The 17,422-nt window shown below is 39.6% G+C and overlaps 1 protein-coding gene across 2 annotated transcripts in view; it reads left to right on the top strand.

Moving 5' to 3' along the window:
* LOC148657432 (F-box/LRR-repeat protein 7) overlaps positions 1-15,646 on the top strand; it is a 133,040-nt gene extending 117,394 nt beyond the window's left edge. For both annotated transcript variants that reach the window (XM_088643699.1, XM_088643698.1), the window contains exons 3-4: positions 7,749-8,360; positions 12,926-15,646. In XM_088643699.1, the coding sequence (XP_088499825.1) occupies positions 7,763-8,360; positions 12,926-13,662 (1,335 nt within the window). In that variant the 5' untranslated portion in view covers positions 7,749-7,762 and the 3' untranslated portion in view covers positions 13,663-15,646. The remainder of the gene's footprint in view (positions 1-7,748; positions 8,361-12,925) is intronic.
* Positions 15,647-17,422: the final 1,776 nt, after the last annotated feature.

Genomic DNA, 17,422 nt, shown 5'->3' with positions numbered 1-17,422 from the left:
TGACACTTCAGTTATGTGGTTAATAACATAAATTAAAATTTTGAAAAGACAGGTGGAAATAAAGATGGTGTACACGTAGAAGTCTAAACAGGCAGAACTTTTACATCATGCAAAGGATAATGGGTATCTGACCCAATATGGTATCTAGCCATATTGTTGAAGCAGATTCCATTGCATCCTTCACAAAACAGCTTAATGTGATCCATGGGTTCAATAAGCTCCTTGCAATCATAATTAGCTAAATGGCCTCCTGCTTGTTCATATGCTTTCTTAAGTTCTTCATTCCTGCACACAGTTTCTCGGCTAAAATGTGTAAGTAGAGAGATTTTTTAATAAGAAAAGCAGACTCTTCTTATCCAAACCCCCAGAAGAAAAAGGAAAGCACAATATTCTGTATATACAATAACTGCCAAAGCACAAAACAATGCCTACTGTCCCAACACAACTGTGTTTCCTGTCTCTGTTCCTCATTAGCAATTACATATTAGGATCATTCTGCGAAACAGCTGTCCAGGCAGATATCAGTTTTCATGTGGAAGACCTGTGCAGCTTGTGTTCTGCCATTCTACCCTGGAGGAGTCCCAAGAAGAGCAGACGGAACAGTTTACTGGTTGTTTTGCCAGACAGCTGATTATTAAGTGTTGGCAGGGCCTTGGTCCTGCAATCCATTTCTTCCTCGACGTTGTGCAAGGGAGGCATGAGAAAAGTGAAGAATATTTCTTGAGCATCTTTTATTTCACACGTTCGCATACACTTATTCTCACCACCTCTGTAAAACCAAGATCAACTTTATCCTTAAGCGCTGAGGTTTCCAGCACTTTTCTGCTTCAAATGATGGCAGAACTAATTTAAAACGCTGTAGATTATTAAGAAATAGAGGTTGCCTGGTTGGGAGATAAGGCAGACAGTTATTTTGTAGCCCGATACAGTAAGTTCTGTGAGTGAAAACTATCCTATTACATTCTAGTTGACCTTATCAGCACTGAGGGACAATTTTCTCTGCTCTTAGCTTCTCTACTCTTAAGGATGTGTGTATATGGATTATTAATACATTACCTTTCAAAAATATTCATTCCTATCCAATAATGCAATAATAAGTACAAATGATGTATACACATTTTTAAAGTGCATATATTAAGACTTGAATGCTTAAAACTGAAAATTGTTATGGCTGAAAGAAACTAAATGTCAACAAAAACTGCCAAAAAATCAGAAAAAGTAAATTTGTTGATTGCATCAGTACTGTATTCAGTCCCCTGAGTCAATAATTGCTGGAAATGCCTTTGGCGTCAATTACAGCCTTGAGTTTCTCTACTAACTTTGCACACCAGGATAGTGTGCTACCCTAAACCAGTTTACCATAGCTTGGGCCTTGTGATTTGAGTCCTTTAACTGCTGAATGATGAATTTTCAGCTAAGTTTTAGGCCTTTAGCACACAAGAAGGTTTTCCTATATTCGCTTGTTCTTTGCTCCAGCCATTTTCCCCTCAGTCTTCACAAGCTTCTCAGTCTCTGGTGACAAGAAGCAGAATTATATACGAAAAGCTGTGTTTGCAGTGACATCAACACACTGTGTTTGTACGTAGACCAAAAAGTTCCGACATTGCTTCACAAAACCTTTTGCCACATTTGCAGTAGACTTAAATTCTCTTTAATTCCTATTTTTCAGTAATGGCTTATTTTTTGCCCTGTCATACAGGCCAGCTTTGGGGAGTTTCTTGAATGTTGTTGACTCCTGTACATATTCTCCCATCTCAGCCATTGAACTCTGTGGTCACTCAAAGTCTCATGGAAGCAATCCAAACCAGTTTATTCCTTGACCATCTGCTCGGCTGGGAGGCTTAGGCAGTGTCAGGGTGGTACAGTACACTTCCCACGTGATTGACTTCACTGTGCATAAAGGTATCTTTGACAGGTGTCTTTGCAATTTTTATACCCTTCTTCTATTCTGACCTGTGATCTTTCCACAGCTTTATCCCGGTGTTTTTTGAAAACCTACATGGTTTCAGCTTTCCTTGAAATTTACTTTCTGAGTGGTAAATTAAATTAAATGTATTTAAAACAATTAATTTTAATATGGCCATTTGACTGATTGTGTGATGAGTTAAGGTCATTCGTGAACCTGAACTAATTTAGGTTTGCCTCAGCAAAGGGGGTGAATATTTTTTCATTCATCATCTTTTGATTTTTTTCTGCAGTTTTTGCTGACATTTAACCTCTTTCACCCGGTCATGATGTGATTAAAAACATTGACTAAAAAATGTATACGACATTTGTGATATAATGAAATTGGACTTCATTGCAAAGGGGTGAATACTTTTGAAAATAATGTACTTTCCAATTGTATTTTCCCACTAGGGTACAGAATTACCATAAATACACATAAAACACATAGCAAAGAAAAAGTTTTAAATATGACAAAAAAGCTCTTTTTAAATTGATTGGAATTATAGTTGCATATTATTTAACATTACAACTGCAGGAACTAAAGTTTTTGTTTTCTAGGCATTTAATAGTGTTTAAATTATCTACCTAAACAAGGAAGTTTTTTAACATTTCAGTTATTTGAAAACTTCAGAAAATACGATTCCCGTCGACTTGCAGACCAACTGTAGATTGGGTTTCCTCATTTACGGGCCTTTTGATTGCTTCCATGAAAGTCTTCAGGAAATGGAAGAAATGAGGACTTTCAAAGCTTCATGGTTGTGCAAACTCCTCGAACAGTACAGTTAAATAACGTTGTCACCCGGTGACAATGACTGAACAAAAGGATGCAATTTGTTCTGAAATTGGTGTAATTTTACTCTTTGTTCAGAGCGCTGCCCTGAAGCTGCCAATGATAGCCACATTTTATGAGTCAATGGATGTGGTATGCAGATGCCTGAAACCCAGTGACATGAAAGAAGCCACGTGCTGTGTAACAGCATCATCGTTCCAAGAGCAGAGCTTCTGCTGCTACCTTGGGAGAGTTCTTATTTAAAGGGGAATTTTAGGGAGAAATGCAGCTATTTGCAGGAACACGTCTTGTATACTTGGCAATCCTTCTTTTACCAATTCCCTGTTCCCTCTCAGGCACTGCCTGTAATATAAACAAAATGTGTACATCATTTCTAATAACATTATTCCGAGATCATACAGATTAGAATATTTTGTAATTGCTTGACAGGATGTGTTTAGGACAAAAATATCCAAAATTTGTGTGTGGATATAACTTATTATAAATTCCTGGAGTAATGCCACAGACACAGAAGAGCTCTCTCTTTCAGCTATCTTCCATCTGGGCATTGAGTTTCTGTATTAAACCCAGCTGTTGAATAGCGGAGCTCCCACAGGCAGAACAATGTGAGTCTGCCACTTAAATGCTTTAGAGAGGTTTCCATATGCACTTTTGGAAGGGTGACAAATATTGTTTGGACTGCCATGATTAGTAACTCAGAGAACCGAAACTTGACAGATTTATTTTCGCAATTATAATGCTTGAGGGAAACCCAAGTATCTCTGGGTTTTGTGAGCTTCATTTTCCAAAACTGGACAGTTTTCCCTGATGATGTATTCTGCCTGTCTTCTGAGGTTTCTATTTTTATAAAGCTCCGGTTGCCATCCTAAGACACATGGCATTACTGAGCTGGAATAGTGGAATGCGTGCCAACTGAAGCAACAGAATCTTTGCCAGTCCGCCACGTGGAATTGCAATGCGTGCACTTGTGCAAAAAGAAGGTCAGCAGATGTATTTTTTGTACTGGTGCCAAATTGTGTTCTCCACACCTGAGTTGGGAGTGGTATAATGTCTTAATATAGAGTAGTATCTTAACATTATAATGAAGCATGGATAAACAATTATTCACTTGGAGTCAAGAGCCTACAGGGAAAAGAAAAACACAACCATTGAAAACAATCTAGCTTTCTCAAAGTAACTCTACAGTTATCTCCTCTGTCTGAAGTTACTGATAGATTCAGTTACTGTCCCCGTTCTTTTTTCATACCATATGTTTTTTTTTTGTGTGTGTTTGGAATAGCTAGTCATTCTGTTATATCATGTAGAGGTGTTCATCAAGGATTGATGACCAGATGAGACCCGGTTAACTTCCACCCCACCACAGGAAAGATCTAGACCATGTGGTACACCATTAATTTCTACAGTATATTGCACATCCACAACACTAAGAGTAGAGTTGAGCATTGAAAACGCTACAACCAGTTTTGTTGGGAAGCCCTCTCTGGCTTTGAGTTTCACGTATGGTGCATTGCTGTTTGCAGTTCAATCCTTGTCACATCTGGTTGGTTCCAAGTTCTAAATTCAAGCTAGTAGTGTCATGAACATAGGGCTCAACTTGCAATACCAAATGAAGCAATGCAATCCACAACAGAGGTTTCCTAAGTAGCATGTTCTTATATTAAATCTAAAACAAAACTAAGAAGAAATAAAACTAAAAGCAATTAGAAATAGAAAGATAAACTTTTTGAAACCACACATGTATTTTCTACTAATGGATAATGGATAAAATCCTAATCATCCATTATCATCCCAGAAAGTAGACTGCAGTCCTGTTTTCACAGGGAGCAGTGTTTATTAATTGAACATTAAATAATTTAAAGGGAGAACTTGTCCAGTAAACAAAGCAAATTCATTTTTGTTGAAAAAATCTCTGAGACGGAAGTTGCAAATCTTGAACTGTGTCCTGCTGATAAATGGCTCTACAAATTGTTCATTTTAAACCACTTTGTCGGGAAAGGAGCCAAAGAAAAGGCCACACAGAAGTACTGAGAAATAGACCCTATTGTTATTGTTTGAGCTGTTCTTGAAAACATTGCTTTATAGTTGTTTTATAGTTGATGTGGTTGGCTTAGCTCACTGTCACGATAAAAAAATACAGATTATAGATGAAAATGCTGTTGCGATTTCTGATTTTAAATTTGGAATACCTTCTAGGGGAATTAGAAAAAATGGGATAGAGTGCTGAAATGGTTTGACTTAATATGAAAAAAGTTCTCAAAGAGCTGACACCTTTAATATTACGTTAACAGGAGCTTGTGGAAACAGTTAGGCTAAACCGGTTGATGCCAAAAGTGGCATTGGTAGACCAGAAGAGGGTCCTCATTTCCTAACCTTAACCAATTGTTAGGATGATGGCAAAGGACAATATCCTGTAGGCCATGGTGTCTACCTGGTGAAACTGCAGCAGGTCCTTGTCTACTTCTTGAATGTCCTTGGCAATGATAGTGTCAGGGCCTGGTGTCCTGAGGAAATTCCTGTTCATACAAAATGGCCACCATGCACCACCTCCAGAGAGTGAGACCTCGTCTGTGAAGAGCTTTAAGGCTGTCAGAGATTAAAAAAAGCACTACAGAATTGCAAAAGTACTGTAAAACAAAAACAGGCCTTAGGAACTGCCCGTTTGTTCAATGCTTGGCACTGCTGGGTCCTGTGTCCAGTGTTTGGCCATAGCCTAGGTCAATAAGATCGTTCACCTGGGGAATTATCCCAGTTTGCTAGCAAATATATGCTCCAATTTAATAGTGTGCGTATGAACATGATAAAGGGTTTCCAGAAATGCCAGCAAAACCATCCCAGATGTTTGTGGTGTTTTTTACCCTCATCACATATAGTAAAAATAATAAATTGTCCTGGTTTCTGTGGACCTCAATATGAGCTTGAAATGTGCTGCATAAGAAAAAATGTTTATAGACTCTATAGTTGCAAGGACAAAAACTCTTAGACTTATCTCTTTCTATAACTTTCTCCTAAATTATGTATTGTACTTTGGAGGTACATTATAATACTTACACAAACTGTGGACTTACATCAAAGTGGTAGCTTCCTGTGGCACTGACATCTATGGACTACATGTTTTTAACAAATATGTTATGTTGTAGTCAGTTATTTGAATTAAACTGCTACAGTATCATTATTCATCATTTATATATACTGTGTATACATTCCCCATTTTTTATTCAGCATATTGGTCTACCTTGAAAAGAGCAGGCCTTCCATTTGTATACAGGGCTTTGTGTATTCAAAATCATTAATGCATCTTCCACATACTGTAACTTCAGAAAAGGAATGAAATGATTGTTTAAAGAAACTGTCAAAATCAGAATTCAGATTTAATCTAAAAATATTCTGAGACAATTTCAGCTAAGTCAGCTGGATTTATCTGCGTTTTCACAAAATACAGTGACTTGTGTATAGCTGAATATTTTTTTCTTTAACATTTTAGATTGATCCTTTATGGTCACACTTGTAGTTGCCACGTGTTCCTGTTAACATCCTTCTAAATTGCTTTAAATGACGTTATATTACAATAAACATGTGTACCGTTGAAATCATCTATGCTCTTTGACACATTTCTATGTAATGGATATTTCGTGGCTCAAGTCAATGTCACAATCACAGCGTATTCAAATCGCAAAGAAACACAAACCAGACGAATTGCGTATTGAGCTTTCTCAACGTTTTCTGTGGAAACAGGAAATTAGCTTCGGATTTTAATATGTGCACTCGTGACAGCTCACGTTCTCAGGCTGAATATATGAGATGTCACTTCCTCTGGTCTCTTGACCTGGTTTTCAAAACGTATTAAATGGCTTGCACACACAGGGCTGTCAGCTTTGAATTTCAGAGGTCTGGGATATTTTTGTTGAATCTCACCACAATCCCACACCTCCTTTGAAGTATACTTGTCGTTATGGCCTCATTGGTATTCTTAAATAGTATTCAAGCAACAATGCAGACACAGTGAGAAAAGAAGAAAGAGAGCACTCAGTATCTTCTTAGTGATGAATCATTGCTGTTTTGCCAGAAGGTTCTGTACATTTGAAACTTAATTTAGATTAATTTGATTGATTTTAAGGGCAGTATCTATTAATACTTATTCTATCTGATCATAGTGTCCAGTGTTCCCCAAGTCTCTTTTACTTTGCCAATGGGGCTGAAGATGTCCTGTCGGGTTCAGAAAGAAAACAGGTTGTGCTGCAGTTTAGTCATTCCCCCTAGCATCACTGTATTGGTTGCAATACGGCAATACTACAATAGTTCTGGGTTTTCCTTGGGTACACCAGATTCCTTCCACCTACAATAGACATCCTAGCAAGGTTATTCGGTGTTCATGGTGTTGTCACAGGAGAAGCTCTGGGATTCCAGGACAAAGTAATAAACTGATCTTTCACGAGGAACTAATAGATGGAAATACATGGCAAAAAGCACACAAGACAAGGAGTTTTTGATGAAAGATATCCCTTATAATATAGGTCAGTGGTGCATAACGTGAATGGCCATGTAATATGTAATATGTATAAGGTCAGTCAGTCCCTTCTATTTGTATTTTGTGTGGATTGTTGAACTAAAAAGCAAGCATAAAATGAATTGATCTGAATAAGATCAATAAAACACACCTCAGTAAATCACTCATGAACTAAAGAAAGAAACCATAGCTTTGTAACATCAAGGTAGCCAACCAATACATTATTCTATCTTCAGATTGTGATAACCAAATAGTAATTGTTAATATCTTAATCTGAAAGGGCACAGCAGTGAAAGTAACTAGTCCCTACAGGGTTATTCATTTTTTGCAAGTGTGCTTAAATAATTAAGCAAGGACATTTCTATGTATTTCCACAAGTGTACAAGAATCCTTAAACTCAACTTAAATCACTTCAAGGATTTTTTGGCTTTTCCCATTTTTTAAAAGGTTTTGCCAGATTTTACTGAATGTACAGTACGGTTAATTAATGCCCTGTTTCCCTTGCAGATTCTGACCTGAGCATGCGGACGCTGAGCACGCCCAGCCCTGCCCTAATCTGCCCGCCCAGTTCACAGGCATGCATCAACGGGAAGGACTCGTCCACCTCCTCTTCCTCTGTTACCGGGGAGACCATCGCCATGGTGCATGCCCCTCCTACCACCTGCCTGCCCCACCCCCACATACGGCCCGCGTCCAGGCAGCAGAAGGAGCAGGCTCCCATCGACATCCTGCCCGACCACTCCTTCATCCAGATCTTCTCCCACCTGCCCACAAACCAGCTCTGCCGCTGCGCGCGGGTCTGCCGCCGCTGGTACAACCTGGCCTGGGACCCGCGGCTATGGAGGACTATCCGCCTGACGGGGGACATGGTGAACGTGGACCGCGCCCTGAGGATCCTGACTCGCCGGCTGTGCCAAGACACGCCCAACGTGTGCCTCATGCTGGAGACGGTCATCGTCAGTGGCTGCCGGCGTCTCACCGATAGGGGACTCTACACCATTGCGCAATGCTGCCCCGAGCTGCGGCGGCTGGAGGTGTCCGGCTGCTACAACATCTCCAACGAGGCCGTCTTCGACATCGTGTCGCGTTGCCCCAACTTGGAGTATCTCGACGTTTCGGGTATGGACTTACCTTCTGTTATTTGCACCTGCTTGGAAAACGGAATTTCATTTTGCTTGGCTTGGCTCCCGCATCTAGCTGGTCTACCTTTCCAGCTAGAAAATCCTTATCGCGCTGCAGTTCGAGAAGTGGTTTAACAGGCGTAGCTCCCGCCCCTAACCGTATGAGGAACAGGCCCACCATGCTGTGTGCTGAGCACCCTAGAGAATGCCTCTGTCAGTTCCAGTGATATAATAATTAAGAATAATTCCTTACACTTCTATAGCTTTTTTCTGGACTCTCCACTCTAAGCGCTTTACAGGTAATGGGGACTCCCCTTCACCACCAATGTGCAGCCCCCACTTGGATGATGTGATGGCAGACATAGTGCACCAGTATGGTCACACCAGTGGGGAGGAGAACAGAGTGATGAAGCCAGTTCATAGATTGGGATTACTAGGAGACCATGATCGGTAAAGGCCAATGTGAAATTTGGCCAGGGCACCAGGGTAACACCCCTACTTTTTTCGAGAAACACCCTGGGATTTTCAATGACCACAGAGGGTCAGGACCTCGGTTTCACATCTCATCCGAAAGACAGCGCTTTTGTACAGTATAGTGCATTAGGACCCACTCCCTACTGGCCCCACTAATACCACCTCCAGCAGCAACCTTACTTTTTTCCCAGGAGGTCTCTCATCCAGGTACTCGCCAGGCTCACACCTGCTGAGCTTCAGTGGGCTGCCAGTTACAGGGTACTATGGCTGCTAGCGGATATCTGGAAATCAGGCTAGTTTCACATTCTGTGTCACTAATTTAGGTACCGTTCCATATTAGAGGATGTGAGTCTGAAGCAGCATCCCAGAGGTTTAAATAATGGTGATTCCTCTAAAAATATACAAGAAAGTTCAGATACAAGTAACAATTCAAAATTTCCCTGAGAGAAACAATACTCAGTTTCTCTCACATAATTTAGTACATAATAAAGTACATAATACATTAAGTACATACAGTAAGTACATAAGTTCTGTCAATGTACAAGTAATGGGCTAATTTAAATAAAACAAAAAACGGTTTTGTGAAATACAGCCATTCAGATGTTGTTTTGTGAGTTTCAAAAACAGTATTTTTATCAAGACTCTTTAATTTCTTAGGTTCTTATGTGTTGCTTGAACTGGTGCTGCATCCAAATCTAAAATCTAAATCTAATCTAAAATCACTAACTCTCTGTCCTCTAAAAGTCTTCCCAGCCTACAGTAGCTCTGCTGCCAAGCTGCTATACTGGATTACTTAGCTCTGGAGCGCCCCGGGGAAAATGGTGTTATGAAGTATATGTAGTTATGAAGTTTCTGCAACATTTAAGAAATTAAATAAAAGCCAGACAGCACAAAATGAATTTTTAGAGCCATGTATACCCCTCAATTATGTTTTTAATTCAAGCCCGCTGTGTTCTGTGTATATTAAAATAAGATTAATGCTGACTTTCCTTATATAGTGGGAAAAGTCCAATATTTTGACATATTTATTTTTATTTATGTTTCCCTACTATACTGTAATTATTGAAAACAAGCAAAAAATTAAAGAGCAAAAAAAACCTGCAACAGACTGGAGATGACCACCACACAGTACTGCAGCAAGGGTCCCTTGAGAGAACATGTGATAGAGTGGAAAATTGTTCTGACATACTGTAATTGGGTTGACAAGCAAGAAATAGCTTCAGTATTTTCCTGAACAATCTACAGGTAATCAGTTATGTGCAAAAATAAAATGAATCACAATAGTCGACAAACATACAGTATATTCCAATATACAGTAAGGCAAACCAGTATCATATCTAATGAATCCTAGTGATACTGTACTACTGAATCCAATAACTAGTTGAGTGCTCTTGTGATTCCAAGATGCTCACTATGGTCATGCAGTGGTAATGCAGAAATATAAGATATTTGGTTCTGGTTTTTGTTGTTAATATAATTAAAACTATAAGCAAAAGAATTGTCATACTAATTCGTGCTGTTTCTCTATTGGGTTTATAATTAAAAGAAGATTAATGAGAAAACAAATTTTACTGACACAATCCTGCAGTAATTGACCAGTGGTTTTGCAGGAGCAAAGGAGCCTTATCCTGGATAGCAGATGATAATTCAAATAGCTTAGAAACATACTTGGCAGCTGGGGGCCACTTGCTGGCTATCAGAATTCTCACATTACTTGTCTATGAGAAAGGCCTGTGTCCATTTGTTCATCACAGAGGAGGAATGCACGGAAACCATTCTGAAATACTGCATTTACTTACTGTACAGGATATCAGGCAATTTTCTGCTGTGGTTGCAAGGGGTGCACAGGTGCACTAAGAGATATTACACCAGTAAAAATGAGCTACTTTCTTCCTGAGATCTTTTCAGTCCCATCCTGTGCTGACGTGTTGTTTTGAGAGCACCCTGGCCAACTATTCCCAGCCAATAGCGAGAACCACTGAGAGAATCTTGGTCATAGTCTGCTAGTGACATGACACGGGGGTTAAGAATTCTAGAGCCCAGTTAGAACACACTACTCTGGAGTCCCCCTTGGACTTAAGTTCCAAGGTGTCGACTTATTGATGGCTCTATAAATATCCCATTGCTAGTCATGAAACCTATATCCAATGGCCTGCTGAAAAGTGTTTTTGTTGTTGTTATTGTTTCAGTAGCCCAGTCAAATTGTTCTACTGTAAACAACAAAACTCAATTTGAAGTATGTAGTAGGAAGGGTACAAAAGGCCTGGGCAATAATAATAATGTCAGAAAGGAGAAAAAAAGAAAGTCAATGCTATTTAAATTAGAACTGAAATAGAATCAGATAAATTGACAAAAGTACAGATTTGCAATATATTCAAGGTATAAGAGCATATGTCAGAGAGATCTACAGTATATGATAGCAGTTTTGTCACTCTTCTTTGTGGGGAGATAGGCACACCACCTGGTCACATGGGCAGGATTGGTTCACAGCAGTCACAGAGTCACAACTATTGTTACCATGGGAACATCCTGGCACACAGACTGATGGTGTATAACCACAGTGACCACCATAAAATAGCGACATTTTATTGATTGGCTGTAGTGTTTGACTGTCACTGTGGTTTTGCCTAAAAATAAAAATCTCTCATAAACTGGGTAACCAAAGTGGTATAATCTTCATAATAACAGTTCAGAAAGCATTTCATTTCCCCCACTTAATGAAGCATGTTGGTGTCAACAATGGCATTTGTGTAACACGCAAGACAGAGTCCCAACACATATTTTGCCAAAATTAAGCTATCACCTCACAGTTCTTCAAGTTTGGTCTTGATTCCCAAAAATGGAGCCTTGTGTGTGGAGTTTGCGTGTTCTTGCTGGTTGTTTTTTTTTATTTTATTTAGCCAATCTGGTTTCCACCCACCTACCACAAAAAATGCTGACTGGGATTATTAATGTCTCTATATTTTCCATATAGAAATGTGTAATTTGGTCATGTGGAAAATCCTTCAAAGTCTTTGGCCATAGTGTTTCAATTTTTCTGATGGGAAAATGAATTTATAATTTGGTATGTATTAGACTGTTCCAATAAGTTGCTGAATTAGTTTGAGTGGATATTCGTCTCTGAAGTGGCCACATTACTCTTGAAGGGCAACACATTGGAAACAGCTGTCAGTCAGCCACTAACACCGCCTGGGTGACCGGGCCTTGAGGGTGTTTCTGACACAGACGCTTCAGCACTCCAGTAGACAGCATGTTATTTCAGGTCATTGTGAGTAGAAAGGCTTTTGCTTTATGTTTTTATTTTGCTTCATGGTTAATCATATTTTTTGTTGGGCAGTCCTTAAGCAATATATTTTTTTTCTTCATGAATGATTAATGGTTGTGGATGTGGCAAAGTATTGTATTTTTTGTCTCTATACAGTACTTGCACATTTGTCCATTTGTCCCATTGCAGAGCTTGTTTTTGCCAATGTTTTTTTTATTTATCTTTGAATTTGTTTTCAAGTATTTCTAACCGGTACTGTAGTAGTGGGATTTAATATCTATAACTATGTAACATTTTATCGATTCTTTATTTTATTGACTCTTTATTTTATCACAATTGATGACCAGTTTCCATTTTTTAGATTGGAAACATCAAAACCGAGAGCCTAATGACTCTGTTACTGCTAATCTAAAATCGGGCCGTAGTTGGTGAAATGATTTTGAGAGTGCTTGTTTCAAGCAAAGGTTAATTCCATGCTTAAAAATTGGAAGGAGAAACACAACATCTCCTAAGAAGGATCAGTTCAAAAAAGGGACCAAGTACGTTCCTGGTCTTAAAGGAATGTCCCACACTGACCCAGGTGTGGTCCTCCTTCAGGTGTGCGCTGCAGGTATGAGAAGGCCCAAAAGCTGAAATGTTGTGTTTCTCCCTTCTGTTTTTTTTGCATGGAATTAACCTTCACTTGTTGTTCTCCAGCCATGACATACTGACACGGCTCTCTAGCAGAACAGAACCCGAGTTTCGGTTATTTTCAGATCCGTTCGTGTATATTCACACCCCCCGAGAATACATATGTTGTTTTTTTTCTTTCCCCTTCCCGGCAGGCTGTTCCAAGGTGACCTGCATCAGCCTGACGCGGGAAGTCTCCGTCAAGCTGTCCCCCCTGCACGGCAAGCAGATCTCCATCCGCTACCTGGACATGACGGACTGCTTCGTGCTGGAGGACGAGGGGCTGCACACCATCGCGGCGCACTGCACCCAGCTGACGCACCTGTACCTGCGCCGCTGCGTGCGCATCACCGACGAGGGCCTGCGCTACCTGGTCATCCACTGCGGCGCCATCAAGGAGCTGAGCGTGAGCGACTGCCGCTTCGTCAGCGACTTCGGCCTGCGGGAGATCGCCAAGCTGGAGTCCCGGCTGCGCTACCTCAGCATCGCCCACTGCGGCCGCATCACGGACGTGGGAATCCGCTACGTGGCCAAGTACTGCACCAAGCTGCGGTACCTCAACGCGCGGGGCTGCGAGGGCATTACGGACCATGGCCTGGAGTACCTGGCGAAGAACTGCGCCAAGCTCAAGTCTCTGGACATTGGCAAGTGCCCCCTGGTGTCCGACGGCGGCCTGGAGTTCTTGGCGCTCAACTGCTTCAACCTGAAGCGGCTCAGTCTCAAGTCGTGCGAGAGCATCACCGGCCGGGGGCTGCAGATCGTGGCGGCCAACTGCTTCGACTTGCAGCTGCTGAACGTGCAGGACTGCGAAATCTCGGTGGAGGCTCTGAGGTTCGTCAAGCGCCACTGCAAACGCTGCGTCATCGAGCACACCAACCCTGCTTTCTTCTGAGAGGGAGAGCAGCCCCTTTCAACACAGCTGGGAGGGAGACCAAAACTTCTGGGAAGGGTGTGCAATACAGGTTTGTTTGTTTTCAGTGCAGTTGGCAATACTCCATTGTACTAGATCACGAGGTGAAACGCTCATACTCAACAACGAAGGACGGTCTACGTACCAGTGTAATTAAGATTTCTGCTTTGTTTTTTCATCTACGTTTTCGTTAAATTATTTTCGATTTTCTCCCCAACAATAGGCAATCTATGAGTTCTTCGTTTGCCAACTCAAAATCAGTATATCATGTACTGTACTTGAAGTAATAAAAAATCATTTTCATATGGTATATACTGTACATGTACAGGGCTTCTGTTGTTCTTTTCTGTTATCCTATAAGATTTCAGTTAATATTTGTTCAAGGCATATTTCCCAGATTTCCCAACCTACAACTGAAACATCATTTTTTGTAAATCATCCATGCTTTATTTTTCATTTACAACTACAATGTGTGCAAACAATATGAAAACTTTTGCATTCACTTTAAGTGTAAGATGAATCGGGACTTTTTAACACCTGATTAAAGGGGTATCTCTAATTGTGCTCAAGCAAAGGAGGGTTAATCAATCACAAAATCTTTGCTTGCTTGCAGTTTCTGCATTGTACTTGTAAATAAAAAAGTAAGAGCAATTTTACAGGACAGATTAGTGATTAAACAGCACAAACCCACATGTCAAATCTATTCCTCTGTCATGCTTTTTGTCAGCTGGGCCTGAAGTTTTAAATGGGTGTCTAGTTTGTGAAGAAGAGAACATTTGAGGAGAGAATATCAAAATACAAAATCCCTTAATTAAGGCAAGAAGCTCCATTAAAATTAAACGTGTTGCAAATGTAGCAGATTTCATGTAATATAAAGCTTAGTCTGTGAGATGACATCATGTACCACTTGTTAGCCATATTTAAAGCTATAAAAATGTACAGTCATTTGATAGCAATACAGTACTTTACATTGCTGTGTAACTAGTATGCTAAAAGGACTTTTTCACAATACAATTGCACTTTCAGAACTATTGTGCAACATGCTTTAGTGTTTGACAACTTGATTTTTCTACATACATTATAAATAATTGTTCAATTATTATGTCAGAAGACTGTAAGATGTAAAAATGATTTTGTATGCTCTCATATTACTGTCTTAAGACACCTCTCCACCCCTTATTGTATGCCTTTGGTATGAAGCCAGTGCATTTATTTATCAGCAAGCTAACGTGGAGATTGGTTGATCATATTTCTCCCAGTAACTGTTTTTAAACCACTCAAAACTAGAAAAAAAAAATCCTTGTGTAACAGATTTCCCTTTTTCGTTATCTTTCGGAAAATGTTAATTATTCTCAGCAACACACAACATATGCAATTGTTCATGACACAGCCTTTTTTTTACTCTCATACAAGGAAAGTTGGTAATGTTTACTATAAACCATGTAGTCGTACCGCTTTGTCTGTTATGAAAAAATCTGATATATGGCCACACTAATTCTTTTGTAAATGACTCTATTTCTAATATTGGTTAAAATTTCGAAGGAAATAGTTGTATTTTATAGGAAAATACCTCAATTGGCAGATTCTTGCATGCTGTCACTACAAGATATGTAATCCTAGATTGGAAACTTTTACATTCAGTGCTTGTAATATAAATTGCCTGATAACCAGTGTTAATATGGAGTGATTTAATGTTCTTTTCCTTTAAAAGTCCCCCTGCACCTTTGTTTGAATACTTGTATATTGTGCTTTGCAACTACTGTCAGGACAATCATTTGTTGCATTCAAGTCTTCCTTCGGCATTATTCGTTTTTTTTTCTGCAAAATCAGAACGTTTCAGATCATCTGCTCAATGTTAAAAGTAAAAATATAAATGTAAATAACCAAAATAAGGGTGAACTGTAATGCTTTTGGAACAGTTTTTTTTTTCTTTTCAAATAATCTAATAAAATCTACTTTTAATTAACCTGCAACGTGCCAAAGCCTTTTTATCTTTATGTGACTGGAGAATAAAAAAGAAACATGAACCAAAAAAGACATTTTGCCAGTATTACAGTAGGATAAAATAAATATGCATCTTTTAATGCTACAGTAGGTACCAACATAGCCTTCATGTTTTATAGGTGACTTGGATAAGAGGCTAAAGATCAAGTTAATACCAACTGATTATTGGGCTACTAACAGAGTTTTTAATATCTTTGGGGCAGGGATATTTCCACAGACCTGTTAATGATCTTGGTCAAGACAATACAGTGTCATACATACATATGAACATATAAAGTATTCATATTGTTGTGTGCATATACAGTATACTGCCCTACCAAAACCAATTCGGGAATCAGATGAATAGACTGAACTGGTGAATTCATCTCCAGCTATGATCACAGCAGCAAATAGATGTGACTAGATATCCACCTACTGAATAAGGAGACATGGGACCACTCAACTACTGTATCAGCAGTTGAAAGAGCTCACCAAGAGACGTAGAGAACAGCTCACTTCGTTTTATATATTTGGAATGAAGAATTGGGTGGGTTGTCTGAATCGCCTTGGCTCCGTCCAACTGAATATTTGTGAAAGAAACTAAAGAAAGCTATTCATTAAGCAAAAGCCCTATAAATGGAAAAGCTGGAGAGTCGGGAAAGGGGAACAATCCAAGATCCCTGATGTGAAGTGCTTGGGCACTACTGCAGGATACGAGGAAGCATATTGTAGTGGTTATAAAAGCCTGAAGAGGATCCCTGAGATACTGAAAATGTTTAACCTCACATTTTAAATGAAAAGGAAAGCCATTCCCTTTGTCATTATGGTCTTATTATTCTAGAAAACGTTCGATTTGAATGTTTTGGTTTTATTGATCTCTTTCTTCTTCCTCAGTGTTTAACTTTATCCTAAGTGTGATGAAATGAGCATATACCCGTTTAAAGGTTTTGTACCTCCTCTGGTACATGTATAAACAGGATTATGAGTGATTCTTATGGACAGTGGCTGTGACTCCTTCTGCATGGCCTTCTCCATACAGCTGTGTACCACTCATGCAATCTACTATAGCATGGACACACTGAGGCAGTGTAAAACTCCTTGTTCTGTACTGTTTTTCACACTGACAGTGTTCTCCCTTGCCTCCATTTATCCGTCCATCTATTCATTTTCTAATCACTTTATCCTGTAAAGGGTTGCAGATGAGCCGGATCCTATTCCAACAAGCAATGGGCACAATGCAGAATACACCCTTAGTGGGACAGCATGCCCATAGCAGGAGTGACAACAATCCAACGTAAATTTCATTACGTACTTCGTGGGGGTTATATACAATACATTCCGCATGCGTTTTTTTCATTTCACCAAAGTGGATCCACTGGATGTTAATTAACTTTGTATCCCCTCTCATAATTAATTTAGGAATTGGGGGTTGCATTTCTCAAGTGGAACAAAATCCACATTAAATGTTGATTTTGAAACTGAAATATTAAGGACTGAAAGGCAACACTTCTGGAACAGTTAATGCCTTGAAAGCGGAGATGAACTTCAAGAGAAGAAAACTCCAGTTGGACTGATGTACAGTCATCAGTGGAGTAACCATAGGGATGTGTATTTGGTGTGCAGGTCTTCTTTATTTATACCTGTGATCTTGGCTCCAGCACAGAGAGCAAACGTTTGAAATAATGGAACAAGTAAAGGCGTATTCCATGCTGAAAAGAGAAGAGGCTCAACGTTTCGGCCGTGGAGCCTTCTGCAGGTG

This window comes from Lepisosteus platostomus, chromosome 8 (genome assembly GCF_059453375.1).
Source record: "Lepisosteus platostomus isolate fLepPlt1 chromosome 8, fLepPlt1.hap1, whole genome shotgun sequence".
Taxonomy (NCBI): Eukaryota; Metazoa; Chordata; class Actinopteri; order Semionotiformes; family Lepisosteidae; genus Lepisosteus; species Lepisosteus platostomus.
Note: the sequence above shows the minus strand (reverse complement) of the source record. Positions and strands in the feature narration are given on the sequence as shown.